A 12,923-nucleotide genomic window follows, 5' to 3' on the forward strand; every position below is an offset into this window, starting at 1 on the left:
CCTTTAAGGAATCCTTTTTTAGACTGTTGGCTATGTTTTTCTTTCTTTTCTTACTCATAAGGAATTTTCTTTCTTTTTAGAAATTTTTTTTTTATCAAATTGATGTCACTGTAAACACTGTGCCATCCAGTTCACACCCAGCAACATTGTCTATCATTCACATTCACTCATGTCCATGTAAAACAAATGTGACACAGTTTTGTTCAAATGGCCGTTATGTAGGGGGTAACTATAAGACAGACATGTAGGTTACAGTCCGAGTCCAAATCAGCTTATTGGGACAACCGGGGTACCTAGGTACCCTACACACAAGATCCTAATTAGTATTGACAAGGATGCAGCACAAACCTTCTTAATCCCAATGGATTGATGGTTCAATTTAGGGAAAGCAGGGTTTATCTGAAAATCTTGATGAGGTCAGTTTTAATCTCTCTCCGTTTCTGACGGTAGATGTTTTTTTCCAGTCATCAGCTTCTCTATCTATCGTAACAAATTGGAGCAAGAGGAAGTGGACACTAGGACGTGAAGAGACCAAACCAGGGTGACGATGGAGCCGACATGAAGAACAAGAGCAGTCTGTAAACTTTTTATTTTATTTATTTATTCAGTTGTTTCCTTTTAATCCAGATATAATATTGTGGTCTTTGTAAATGAAGACCCAGGATGTGATGATTTAATTGTTTAGGGACAGAAATACGAAACCCAGAAGAGAATGGTGCTAATATTTATATTTTTATGGGTATTTGTTAATTGGGATTTTTGATGTCCTCTTCTAAACTGAAATTGAAACTAATATCTGGTTGTTGGGATAATGTCTATTTGATGGGATGGAGAATCGAGGGTCTCTTGTGTGATTTTTGTTGTTGCCATTACAGTGTAGATCACAAACATATTCAGAGATGTAGTTGAAAAGGATGTTTTTCAGTGAATGTTTTCAGCTAAAGCATGGTGCAGCACTCAGTCAGTCGTATGTCTGGAATTCCGCTAGTTCTGAACTATTCGTGATTGGCAAAAGTTCACTACTAGCAGAACTCAGATATACACCTGAATTTTCAACGAAAACTCAAGATAATAGCTCAAGTTTGGTCTTGCATGACCTGCCATTGGACAACTGCTATTTTCACGGTATTTTGAATTGAACGTTTATTTTACGATTCTTACAATTTGAACGGAATTAATCCATGTAACTGATGTTAATTTAACATGAGCAACAGTTTGCTTTCCCTGCTCCTTGTTTCTCTAACATCATTTGTGGTTTAATTTCAAGACTTTCTCATTTCTAGACTGAGTTTATCTTGTTCATGATATTATTGTGTTATGCATGGTTTGGAAATGAGGAAAACTAACTTTGTATTCTTTCTTGTTTCTCTTTTCCTTTTGGTTTAGTGAAGTAAAAGAAGAAGTTAAAGTAAGCATGCATACTAAAATCATTCATGTGAGCATTTGTGACCTTTCTTTTTCATTGAAAACCACTGTTATTATTCCTTTTTTTATTTGATTTAAATATTTATTTCTTCACTTTCCAGACCATTCCTGGATGTGTTGCCTGTTGCTGTGGAAAAACTACAGACCTGATTACAATCTGAAATATGAGATACTTCTTTGTTTTTTATGTATTGTTTGTTGTAAAATTGTGTGCTCACTACATCATAGCGATCTGTTTGACACTGAATGAATTAAGACTAACGTAACATATGTCATATAAATCATTTTGACTTATGTTTACTAGTCTTCAACATAAATATAAATATAACAACACAATCTGTCTTTCTTTGCATTTATTGTATATTTTTAATAATAATAATAATAATAATAACAACGTCTACTCATTCTACATGTATATGCAAGCCAAGTCCAAGTTAAAAATGTTTGACATTATAAGCAAAAATTCCTATTGGGCCAATGTTTATTATTTACAGTCATTGTAAAAATAATTTTCACTGCCAGAGTGGTTATGAGGTTACATCAAGAATGAGTTTATTTCTCTGGTGCAACAGAGGAGACCTGGGTGACTTGAGATGAAGCAGAGGACTCATCATCCTCAATATTCTTTCCACAGACCATCTTCATCATACACGAGCGGAACTGAGTTTAAATAGAGGAGAGAAAAAGAACAGTACATATTACTCAAAGGAATGAGTTTGATTTTTGTTGTTAGTATAAATATGGCATTTGGCAGGGACAAGTGTCAGCAAACTAGTTCTACCTGTTTGTTCATCATGACATAGATAACAGGGTTGTACACTGTAGAGGCTTTGCAAAGGCAGGATGGGATGGTTGCCAGTCTCAGGTCAAATGTTTCACCACGATGGGAAATCATCCACAGAGCAAAGCATGCATATGGTCCCCAGCATAATAAGAAGCCAAACACCATCACCACCACCATCTTTGTCACCTCCTTTTCGGCCTTCTGGGTCGAAGCTGAATCTGCTTGAGCTTTGGCTGCCTAATAGACATGCAATGGATATTAAAGGAGCATGGCAGCATTATGCAGTGTTCCCACACGTTTTGAGCAATTAATGTACATGACTTATCCAGTCATTTGTGATTATTGGAAAATATCATTAAAAAAAGAGATTACCATTTCTAACCAATTAGATATTTTAGAGCTGAGCATAACTAGAAAAAGTAGGTTGAATACTCTAGACTTTTTAAGATATGATTACTTTCAGCCTCATGACGAGTCGTAATAATAATATGAGATGGCGAAATTGTACAAGTTTTACTCCCACGGAGAATAAAAAATGAACCAAAGAATGATGCTATAACTATATTTCCTGGTTTATTCCCTTACCCAAACATAAATCAAGTCTAACCCCTTACTCAAAACAAGGATACTGTCAGACATCGGTCATTTGTCTTGCATAAATTTATGCAGTGAGTAATCAAATTTGTTCACAGACATTTCCTTTGTTATAATAAAGTGTTGGACAGGACGCTAGCAACAATTTTATGTCTTTATAGACCTTATTCACAGTAACGCCATCTTTGATTTTAGGCGGTAATGACAACTAGGCTGTGAGGGACAGACTTCTCTTCAATGGGTTGTACAGTTGTTTAAAGTGTTTTTAGGTCGTTCTGCTGACAAAACATTGAAAAATATCTTTCAAAGAAATTTCAGTAGACAAAAAACATGAGTTGTGGAAAATTAGATGTGATATAGGAGCTGTATATAGCTTTATACAGTGCATGCCATTGAAGAGACTGTAAGTCTATTCCTCACAGCCTTGTTTTCCTTCCCGTCAAAAAACAAAGATGGCGCTTCTGTGAATTAGGTCTATTGTATTGATCTGAAATTATGTTTGTTGATTAGTTGCTCTACAAGTCGTCTTAGCTTACCTTTTTGAATGAGCCAAGTCATAACTTACGTTTTTGCCATGAGCCTATTGTTAATTTCCATGATTTTTCCAAGCCTGGAAATCAAAATTTAAAAAAGTTCCTGATATTTTCTGTTTTTTTCCTGGCAATACCTCAATGTATATCCCAAGGCATTTAAAAGGAATATTCATAATATTCTGATCAATGCAAATTAAGCTCAGTTGACAGCATTTGTGGGATAATGTTGATTACCAGTAAAAATTATTTTGTCCCTCTTTTTCTTAAAAAAAAATAAATAAATTTACAGTGAGGGACTTACAATGGAAGTGAATGGGGCCAATTTTTAGGGGTTTAAACACAGAAATGTGAAGCTTATAATTTTATAAAATCACTTATTTTAATTATTCTGTTAAAACTTGTGTATTATTTGAGCTGTAAAGTTGTTTAAATTGTCCGTTTTTCAGTCGTTTTAGGGTTTGTTAACATTACATCATCATTGTAACAACTAAAATCGGTTTAAATCGTAACAATTACAGTGTTACAGCGATAGAACTTACACAGAAATGACCAGTAAGCGATTTTATCAAAATAAAATTGTCAATACAAGCTCAATCGACAGCATTTGTGGCATAATATTGATTCCCGCAAAAAAAATTTTTTCGACTCATCCCACCTTTTCTTCTTTTTCCTTTTTTTTAAAAAAAGCAAAAATCTGGGTTTCAGTGAGGCACTTACAATGGAAGTGAATGGGGTCAATTTCTGGAGGGTTTAAACACAGAAATGTGATGCTTATAATTTTATATAAACACTTACATTAATTCTTCTGTTGTGTATTATTTGAGCTGTAAAGTTGTTTAAATCATCATTTTTACAGTCATTTTAGAATTTTAGGGTTTGTTGATATTACATCGTCATGGCAATGAAGTTGTAAAACTGGCTATAACTTTACACAGAAAAGGTTAGAAAGTGATTTTATTACTCTAAAATTATTTTTACACTCATATCCTTTATGTCTTGTTGTTATACTTTTGAAACACTGAGTACATTAATGTTAAAATTATGAATAAATTATGGCCCCATTCACTTCCATAAGTGTCTCACTGTAACACAGATTTTTGCCTTTTTTAAAGAAAAGGAGGGACAAGTCAAAATAAATTATGCCTCAAATGCTGTTGATTGAACTCAGCTTGTACTGAAACTGGAACATTCCTTTAACAAATACAGTATAATGTTAACGTCTTGGGGCTAAACTTTTAAAATAGTGAGTATTTTAATGTTTATGAATTGGCCCCATTCACTTCCATTGTAAGTGCCTCACAGATTTTTGCTTTTTTTTAAAGAAAAGGAGGGATGAGTCGAAATTCATTTTTGTGGTAATCAACATTATGCCACAAATGCTGTCAATTGAGCGTTACTTGTATTTAACCTGGAATATTCATTTGGCAAATGTACAATAAATGGCTGGGATTTTATCAGTTGAGTTAGCAGCATGTATAACGGTAGCCAGCTGGTAGGCAGCTGTGCGGTATGTAATCCTCACGCCCCTGGCCTCAAGAGGCACACCAGCGACTAATGCTAGGGGCTGTAGCCTTTAGCCTCCTCGTTAGCGCGCCCACCTCCTATGCCAGAGATACCGGTTCATATCCCGCTTGGAGCAGGTCCAGCAGGACCGGTTTCAGTGGTGCCGTAACCCGGATGGGATTGAGGTTTAGGGGGGTGAATGTAACGGTAGCCAGCTGGTACAATAGGTAGCTGTGCAGTGTGTAAACCTCACTCCCCTGGCCTCAAGAGGCCCACTAGCGACTGATGCTAAAGGCTGTAGTCTTTAGCCTCCTCGTTAGCGCACCTGTCTCCCATGCCGGAGATGCCGGTTCGAGTCCCGTTCGGAGTGGGTCGAGCAGGACCGGTTACACATGTAAGAGTTAGAATTACACCACTGTATTGTCACATAAAATACCTCTTCCTCACTTAAACTTCTTTAACCGAACTTGTATGAAAATAAATAATTCTGAGGCAGTTTGAGCATGGTAAACTATACTCACTGATTTGAGTGTGATGAGTAGCTGACCATAACAGAACACAATGGTGCTGAAGGGAACCGCGAAGCAAAAGCAGAACAAGAACATGACGAAGGACTCATTGTTGTACTTGTTCCCAGTCGTGTACCAGTCAGGACCACAAGAGCACTGCAAACCTTCGGGTATGTACCTGTAAAACAGACCTCAGTGAGGCTGACGAGATAGACAACTTCACACACTCTTCAGTTACAATTAGAAGAACCTCACTTCTTTCTAGAACTAGTTGTATAGGAGTGAAACAAAAGGGGACTAGGTGTTGATTATCTTAAAGTTCACTGGAGGCAATTTAGGCAATTAAGTGTCAGTGCCATTTATGTTTATATTTGGTTCTGGTGACTTACCGGCTCCAGCCGCACAGTGGAGGAATTGCGGCTGACAATGCAATAATCCAAGGAAGGATACAGCCAATGATGGCATGAGTGGTCTTGAAGGTAAAGTTTCCAAGGGGTTTGCAAATGACCAGCCATCTTTCAAATGCCACCACAGCGAGAGACCACAAACTCACCATTCCTGCAATAATACAGAGACAGAGAAAGAGAAGTGAAAAGACAAACATCAAGCAGTTATCCCTTTTTGATTCAAACCAGGACCAGAATGATTTGAATTAGGTGTGGATTTAACAAATGAAACTCTTCTTTTTCACTACATGTAACAATAGTTAAGGGTATTTACAATGTTATCTGAATTACTTGAAATGTTTTCCAACAGGCTAGCACAGAAGCATTCAAATTAATGTTGATGCATGTTGCATAATACCTCCAATTGTTGAAGTGAAGCCCTCGATTTTACATCCCAGCAGCCCGAGGATAAAGTACTTCTCCCAGAAGCAGTAGAATGCTACTGAGGAGCCGAAAAATGACACAATCAGGTTGGAAACTGCAAGGTTCACAAGAATATAGTTAAGATGAGATCTGAGTTTCTTGAATTTAATTGTGCAGACAATGGTAAGGATGTTGATTGCAGTTCCTGCAATGAAAAGGAAGAACATAAAGGCAGCCATGGCCATAAATACGCCATGGTGTCCCAAGTGGTCCTGGGGGACCAGGTAAGGGCTTAGCGCTGAGACATTGTTGGTTTCTAAAGGGATGGGGATGTAGAAGTCATCTTGAAACTCTGGCTCTGATTTCCTCATCTTGCTTGAAACTGGCAACCACTCTGCCGAGAACTCTGTAACGTTTTAAAACTTTAAATCAATTATGCTATCTCCTTCTGCAGATTACTGCAGCTTTGCAAAGTAAAAATTGTCTATTTTCTCTTCGGTGATCAACAGATGAAGCCTCCCTCAAACTAGTGCTGACTGATCCCTCTTTTATAGGGATCCAAACGATACCATTGTGCTCCTCCCAAATAGTCTTAATGGAAGGATTTGAGGTGTGTTGGTACACACATATGTACACACATTCACAACGTATGGATCCAATAACACACATACAACTACATCTGCGCAGTGTAAGACACACACTTTACTTAATCTCATTTCCAACACCAAAACCTGGCTAATTCGGATCATCCTTTTCACCCAGCAGTTTGGTTCTGTGTTAAGGGTGGCAGTTAATCTGCCTCCCAGTGCAGAAAAAGCAGTTAATCACTCGCATTTAACGCTCTTTAATCTGCTTCCCGTGGTATTATCTCCAGTTTTGTGCCTGGAATCATGGTCTTTATGAAGAGTCTTTAATACTTGACAGATGGATTGTCCTTGACACTCATCTGAGGGCTCTCGAGTCAGAGATGAGAAAGGGACTATTGGATGGTGAATGGTCCTAAGTTTTCATTGCATTCTCTTTTCCCTACTGCGTATAGATGCATTTAAATATCCATTGTCTTATATAGGTTAAATTATTATGAATTACTAATAACTACTAATACAGTAATTACTAATAATAGTATTTGCTTGCTTTGGCTATATATTATATTTTATATCTGTTGCATGCTAATACAGTTCCAACATTTAGCCTTTATTCATTTGTAGAAAAGCACAATTTGATGACTATTCAGTGTGTATTATTTTATGTTCATCCCTTTTCTGAATTTTGATTGGACAACCTAAAGTAGATAATTATATGAATGTTTAAATATGAATTTATTTAAATGAAATAAACCAAAAAAATTGACACATACAGTATATTCTTTTTAAGATAATATAAAAATATAAGTCACTACCACATTCTTCCACACTCCCAAACAAGCATAGAAAATATACAAATACGTATGTTCTGTACATTTATGGTCAGACAATTGTTTAAAAGAGAATGTTATATTAATATTTCTAGAATGTATTTATCCATTTGTGACCTGCTTCATTATTCTGAGTCACTTTGACCCAAAAAAAAAACCATTTAAAGTCTTATGCACCATAATAAGAAGGAAAGCCTCATTTTTCTAATGATAGAATTATTTATTGTGTTTCTGCTCCAAATCTTTGCACGGATATAATCACTTAAATGTTTCCTGAAATCTTGCGTCTTACTTTAGTTTAATTTTTAAAACTCAAAATGTGTTTTTGGGACAAAATGATAAAAATGATGGAGCAGGTCACATGTCATTATAAATAGAGGCTTGAAATTAAAGGGATAGTTCACCCAAAAATGAAAATTCATCCAAAAAGCACATAAAGGCAGCACAAAAGTAATCCATAAGACTCCATTGGTTAAATTCATATATTCAGAAGTGAAATGATAGTTTTGGGTGAGAAACAGATCAATATTTAAGTAAATTTTTGTTAGAAATCTTCTCCCTGCCCAGTAGGGGGCGTATGCATCAAGAATATGAATCACCAAAAACACAAGAAGAAGAATGTGAAAGTGAAAATTTCCCTGTGTTCCAAACGGGATAAATCACCTCTGAAGGGCACTTCGAAGGGGGAACTATCATGGCCGCCAAGTTGAAGGGTCATTCCAAACCGAGGGGTTAATAAATAGCTGCTTCAAAGGGCACTTCAAAAGGGGCGTTTCCGTAGGGTTCAACTGGACCATATGTCATAAATCTACATGTCTGTTGTAAATCCAGCTGCACCTCTAAACACACTCTGGTTCTATAAACAAAATCTGTAGTTTATATGTAAAGGCTTTTAATTATTATAATTAACTTTTTTTTAAAATATTTAACCCCCTGGCTTTCTGTTTAAAACTGGCTTTTGCTTGTGTTATATTCCTGTAAATTCACTTGATCTGTTCATTTTAATAAAGGAGTTGAATAATAATAATAATAATAATAATAATAATAATATTTAACTAATAAAAAAACTAATATTTTTGATCCCTACAACCTTCAACCCTCCAAAGCTCTCACTCTGGAGGGCAAACCCTCTGAAGGGATTAGGGCATAGGGATGAGCCCTTCAGAATGAAAGTGGACATTGACTGAAAAGGGAGGAGAATTTATAGTAAAAATGGAATTAAATATTGATCTGTTTCTCACCCACACCTATCATATCACTTCTGAAGACATTGATTTAACCACTGGAGTCATATGTATTACTTTTATGCTGATTTACGTAATTTTTGGAGCTTCACAATGTTGGCACCCATTCACTTGCATTGTATGGACCAAAAGAGCTGAGATATTCTTCTAAAAATCTTCATTTGTGTTCTGCTGAAGAAAGAAAGTCATATACATCCAGGATGGCATAAGGGTGAGTAAATAATGAGAGAATTTTCATTTTTGGGTGAACTATTACTTTAAGTCCCCTGCCCAGTAAGTGGTGTTGTACACGAAGAATGCAAATTGCCAAAAACAAAAGAAGAAGAACTCTAAGGAGAAAAGAGTTTTACGTTTTTGGGTGAACTAGTCCTTGTAGTCTTATGACTTGGGTTAATGGCGCCACCTAGTGGGAAAAAAGCTACTGTCAGCAGCTACTCTACATTTAGTTTTTATTTCCAAAACTCCAACATTACAGAAACTCTTTGAAGTCAGAAGTTTACATACACTTAGGTTGACGTCATTAAAACATTTTTTAACCACTCCACAGATTTAATATTAGCAAACTATAGTTTTGGCAAGTCGTTTAGGACATCTACTTTGTGCATGACACAAGTAATTTTTCCAACAATTGTTTACAGACAGATTGTTTCACTTTTAATTGACTATATCACAATTCTAGTGGGTCAAAAGTTTACATACACTAAGTTAACTGTGCAGCTTGGACAATTCCAGAAAATGATGTCAAGCCTTTATGCTGCATTCCATTTGTCTCGGAAGTCGGAGCTCCGAGTTATTTTCCGAGTTCCGAGACCGGAACTGACAAATGGAACGCCCCCCCAATGTCGGAATTCCTACTCGGAAAGTCAGACAAACTCAGAGGACCCCGAGTTCAGAAAGCAAGATGGCTGCGTAGAGCATCGACTGTAGTATGCTGTGGGTTTAACGTTTTTTTTAGCACTTTTGTCTTTATTGTGTCCAATTTAGTAAGTCATATACACAAGACTGTATTACCGTTGCCTATAGGCATGTTGCTACAATCCTGTTATGCGTGAATTACCGCGTAATGTGTTGTTTATAAACTGGTACAGCTAAAATTGGCTAGGTCGCTGCTGCTAACAACAACAATGGTCACTGCAGCTACAAGAACAATGGTCAATGTTGCTACAACAACACTGCCTAATGTTACAAACCGTAAAACCGTTTACACATCACACAGTTAGGCAAATTTATATTGCAAATATACGTTTATACTTCCATAGGGCATTGCCCTTTGTTTACACCGCTGGTTCGATTAAAACGTGGTTAACATGTTTTGATACAATCAAATACGCGGAAACATTAACATACCTTCTCCGCTTTCTGTCATCTTCCTTGAGGTTTCTTAGGTGAAGGGCATACTTATTTAGTAGCTCTCTGTACTCCAAAAGAGCTAGTGCAACAATTACTTTCCTGGAGGCGTCCATCTTTTTTTCCAACTTGTCGTGTTGTGTGTAAAAGGAACACATCCAACTCGGATTTCTTGTTTTTTTTTTTTACGGATATGATGTCGATCCGAGTCCTGAGCTCCGACTTCCGAGACAAATAGAACGCAGCATTAGACAATTAGCCAATTAGCTTCTGATAGGAGGTGTACTGAATTGGAGGTGTACCTGTGAATGTATTTTAAGGCCTACCTTCAAACTCAGTGCCTCTTTGCTTGACATCATGGGAAAATCAAAAGAAATCAGCCAAGACCTCAGAAAAAAACTGTGGACCTCCACAAGTCTGGTTCATCCTTGGGAGCTATTTCCAAACACCTGAAGGTACCATGTTCATCTGTTCAAACAAAAGTACGCAAATATAAACACCATGGGACCATGCAGCCATCATACTGCTCATGAAGGAGACGCATTCAGTCTCCTAGAGATGAATGTAGTTTTCTGCGAAAAGTGCAAATCAATCCCAGAACAACAGCAAAGGACCTTGTGAAGATGCTGGAGGAAACGGGTAGACAAGTATCTATATCCAAAGTAAAGCGAGTCCTATATCGACATAACCTGAAAGCCTGCTCAGCAAGGAAGAAGCCACTGCTCCAAAACCACCATAAAAAAGTCAGACTACAGTGTGCAAGTGCACATGGGGACAAAGATCTTACTTTTTGGAGAAATGTCCTCTGATCTGATGAAACATAATGGCCATAATGGCCATGGTTATGTTTAAAGGAAAAAGGGTGAGGCTGCAAGCCGAAGAACACCATCCCAACCATGAAGCATGGGGGCAGCAGCATCATGTTGTGGGGGTGCTTTGCTGCAGGAGGGAATGGTGCACTTCACAAAATAGATGGCATCATGAAAAAGGAAAATTATGTGGATATATTGAAGCAACATCTCAAGACATCAGCTAGGAAGTTAAAGCTCGGTCGCAAATGGGACTTCCAAATGGACAATGACCCCAAGCATACCTCCAGAGTTGTGGCAAAATGGGCAACAAAGTCAAGGTATTGGAGTGGCCATCATAAAGCCCTGACCTCAATCCAATAGAAAATTTGTGGGTAGAACTGAAAAAGCATATGTGAGCAAGCCTGACTCAGTTACACCAGTTCTGTCTGGAGGAATGGGACAAAATTCCAGGAACTTATTGTGAGAAACTTGTGGAAGGCTACCCAAAACGTTTGACCCAAGTTAAGCAATTTAAAGGCAATGCTACCAAATACTAACAAAGTGTATGTAAACTTCTGACCCACTGGGAATGTGATGAAAGAAATAAAAGCTGAAATAAATCATTATCTCTCTACTATTATTCTGACATTTCACATTCTTTTTTTTTTTCTCCCCAATTTTGGAATGCCCAATTCCCACTACTTACTAGGTCCTCGTAGTAGCGCAGTTACTCACCTCAATCCGGGTGGCGGAGGACAAGTCCCAGTTGCCTCTGCTTCTGAGACTGTCAATCTGCGCATCTTATCACATGGCTCGTTGTGCATGACACCGCAGAGACTCACAGCATGTTGAGGCTCATGCTACCCTCCACGATCCACGCACAACTTACCACACACCCCATTGAGAGCAAAAACAATTTAATCATGACCATGAGGAAGTTACCCCATGTGACTACCCTCCCTAGCAACCAGGCCAATTTGGTTGCTTAGGAGACCTGGCTGGAGTCACTCAGCACACCCTGGATTCAAACTCACAACTCCAGGGGTGGTAGTCAGCGTCAATACTCGCTGAGCTACACAGGCCACCGACATTTCACATTCTTAAAATAAAGTAGTGATCCTAACTGACCTAAGACAGGGAATGTTTTCTACGATTAAATATCAGGAATTGTGAAAAACTGAGCTTAAATGTATTTGGCTAAGGTGTACGTAAACTTCTGACTTCAACTGTAAATCTCAACATAACAGAACATTAAATACTTCCAAATCTCCCCCTTTATTAATATTGCATAAAATCACATAAAATAGCAATTAATTTCAACATTTACTCTACCCATTGAGTCTCATGCAAAGCATATAAATGATAAAAACTTAATATACCAGCCTTCTGGAACTACAAAAATCTGTTTTTCACTTTATCATTTTTTTAATCTGTATTGTTAAACACTGTAGTAACAATAGAAGGCCACATGATGACTTGAAGTTCATCATGAATACACATGTAGAGACAGTGCACAGTGTTACTCACACAAGCACAAAACACCATCAGGGCAACACATGTGACACTAAAATAATGCAATAAACATTATTAAAGAAATAATAAGAAACAACTACTTACAATATGAAAAAAATTGATGGGTCATGCAGGGACTTCTGGGAACACCCAATTATTGTTTTTCACAGAAATTTAAAAAATTGTCAATCACAAGTACATGTATCCTCTTGTTAAACATAACATAAATGTTTACCGTTAACTATACTGTAAAATCATATAAAAACATAACAATATTTAACTGTAAAATTGCATGTATTGTATTCTTAAATATATTATCAGTTTTTTACTGTATGTTAAGGAAAAACTACCTGTTAACCAATTAATGTTTTTTTACTGTAGCATGTTAACATTCTTTTTCTGTTAATTACGGACATTTTATTTACAGTTCTAGAAATGCAAAGTAGAATTTTTTTTTA

At 37.0% G+C, this 12,923-nt stretch overlaps 1 protein-coding gene across 1 annotated transcript; it reads right to left on the reverse strand.

Annotated features, from left to right (window-relative positions):
• Positions 1-1,911: 1,911 nt before the first annotated feature.
• LOC127425838 (opsin-1, short-wave-sensitive 2-like) lies at positions 1,912-6,640 on the reverse strand. The gene is made up of 5 exons (XM_051672132.1): positions 6,153-6,640; positions 5,738-5,906; positions 5,361-5,526; positions 2,207-2,446; positions 1,912-2,085 (listed from the first exon to the last, which is right to left on the reverse strand). Exons 1-5 carry the CDS (start codon positions 6,526-6,528, stop codon positions 1,978-1,980), a joined length of 1,059 nt encoding a protein of 352 aa, XP_051528092.1. The 5' UTR covers positions 6,529-6,640; the 3' UTR covers positions 1,912-1,977.
• Between the last annotated feature and the right edge of the window lie 6,283 nt (positions 6,641-12,923).

The sequence above is a fragment of the Myxocyprinus asiaticus genome, chromosome 35, assembly GCF_019703515.2.
Source record: "Myxocyprinus asiaticus isolate MX2 ecotype Aquarium Trade chromosome 35, UBuf_Myxa_2, whole genome shotgun sequence".
Taxonomy (NCBI): Eukaryota; Metazoa; Chordata; class Actinopteri; order Cypriniformes; family Catostomidae; genus Myxocyprinus; species Myxocyprinus asiaticus.

Bases quoted from the DNA above. Each gene is read 5' to 3' on its own strand.
- LOC127425838 (XM_051672132.1), bottom strand. From the start codon at position 6,528: ATGAGGAAATCAGAGCCAGAGTTTCAAGATGACTTCTACATCCCCATC. The intron at 2,447-5,360 runs GTGAGTATAGTT...CATGTCTATTAG, and splicing joins TACTCATCACACTCAAATCA to GCAGCCAAAGCTCAAGCAGA. The intron at 2,086-2,206 runs GTAGAACTAGTT...ATTTAAACTCAG, and splicing joins ATGTCATGATGAACAAACAG to TTCCGCTCGTGTATGATGAA.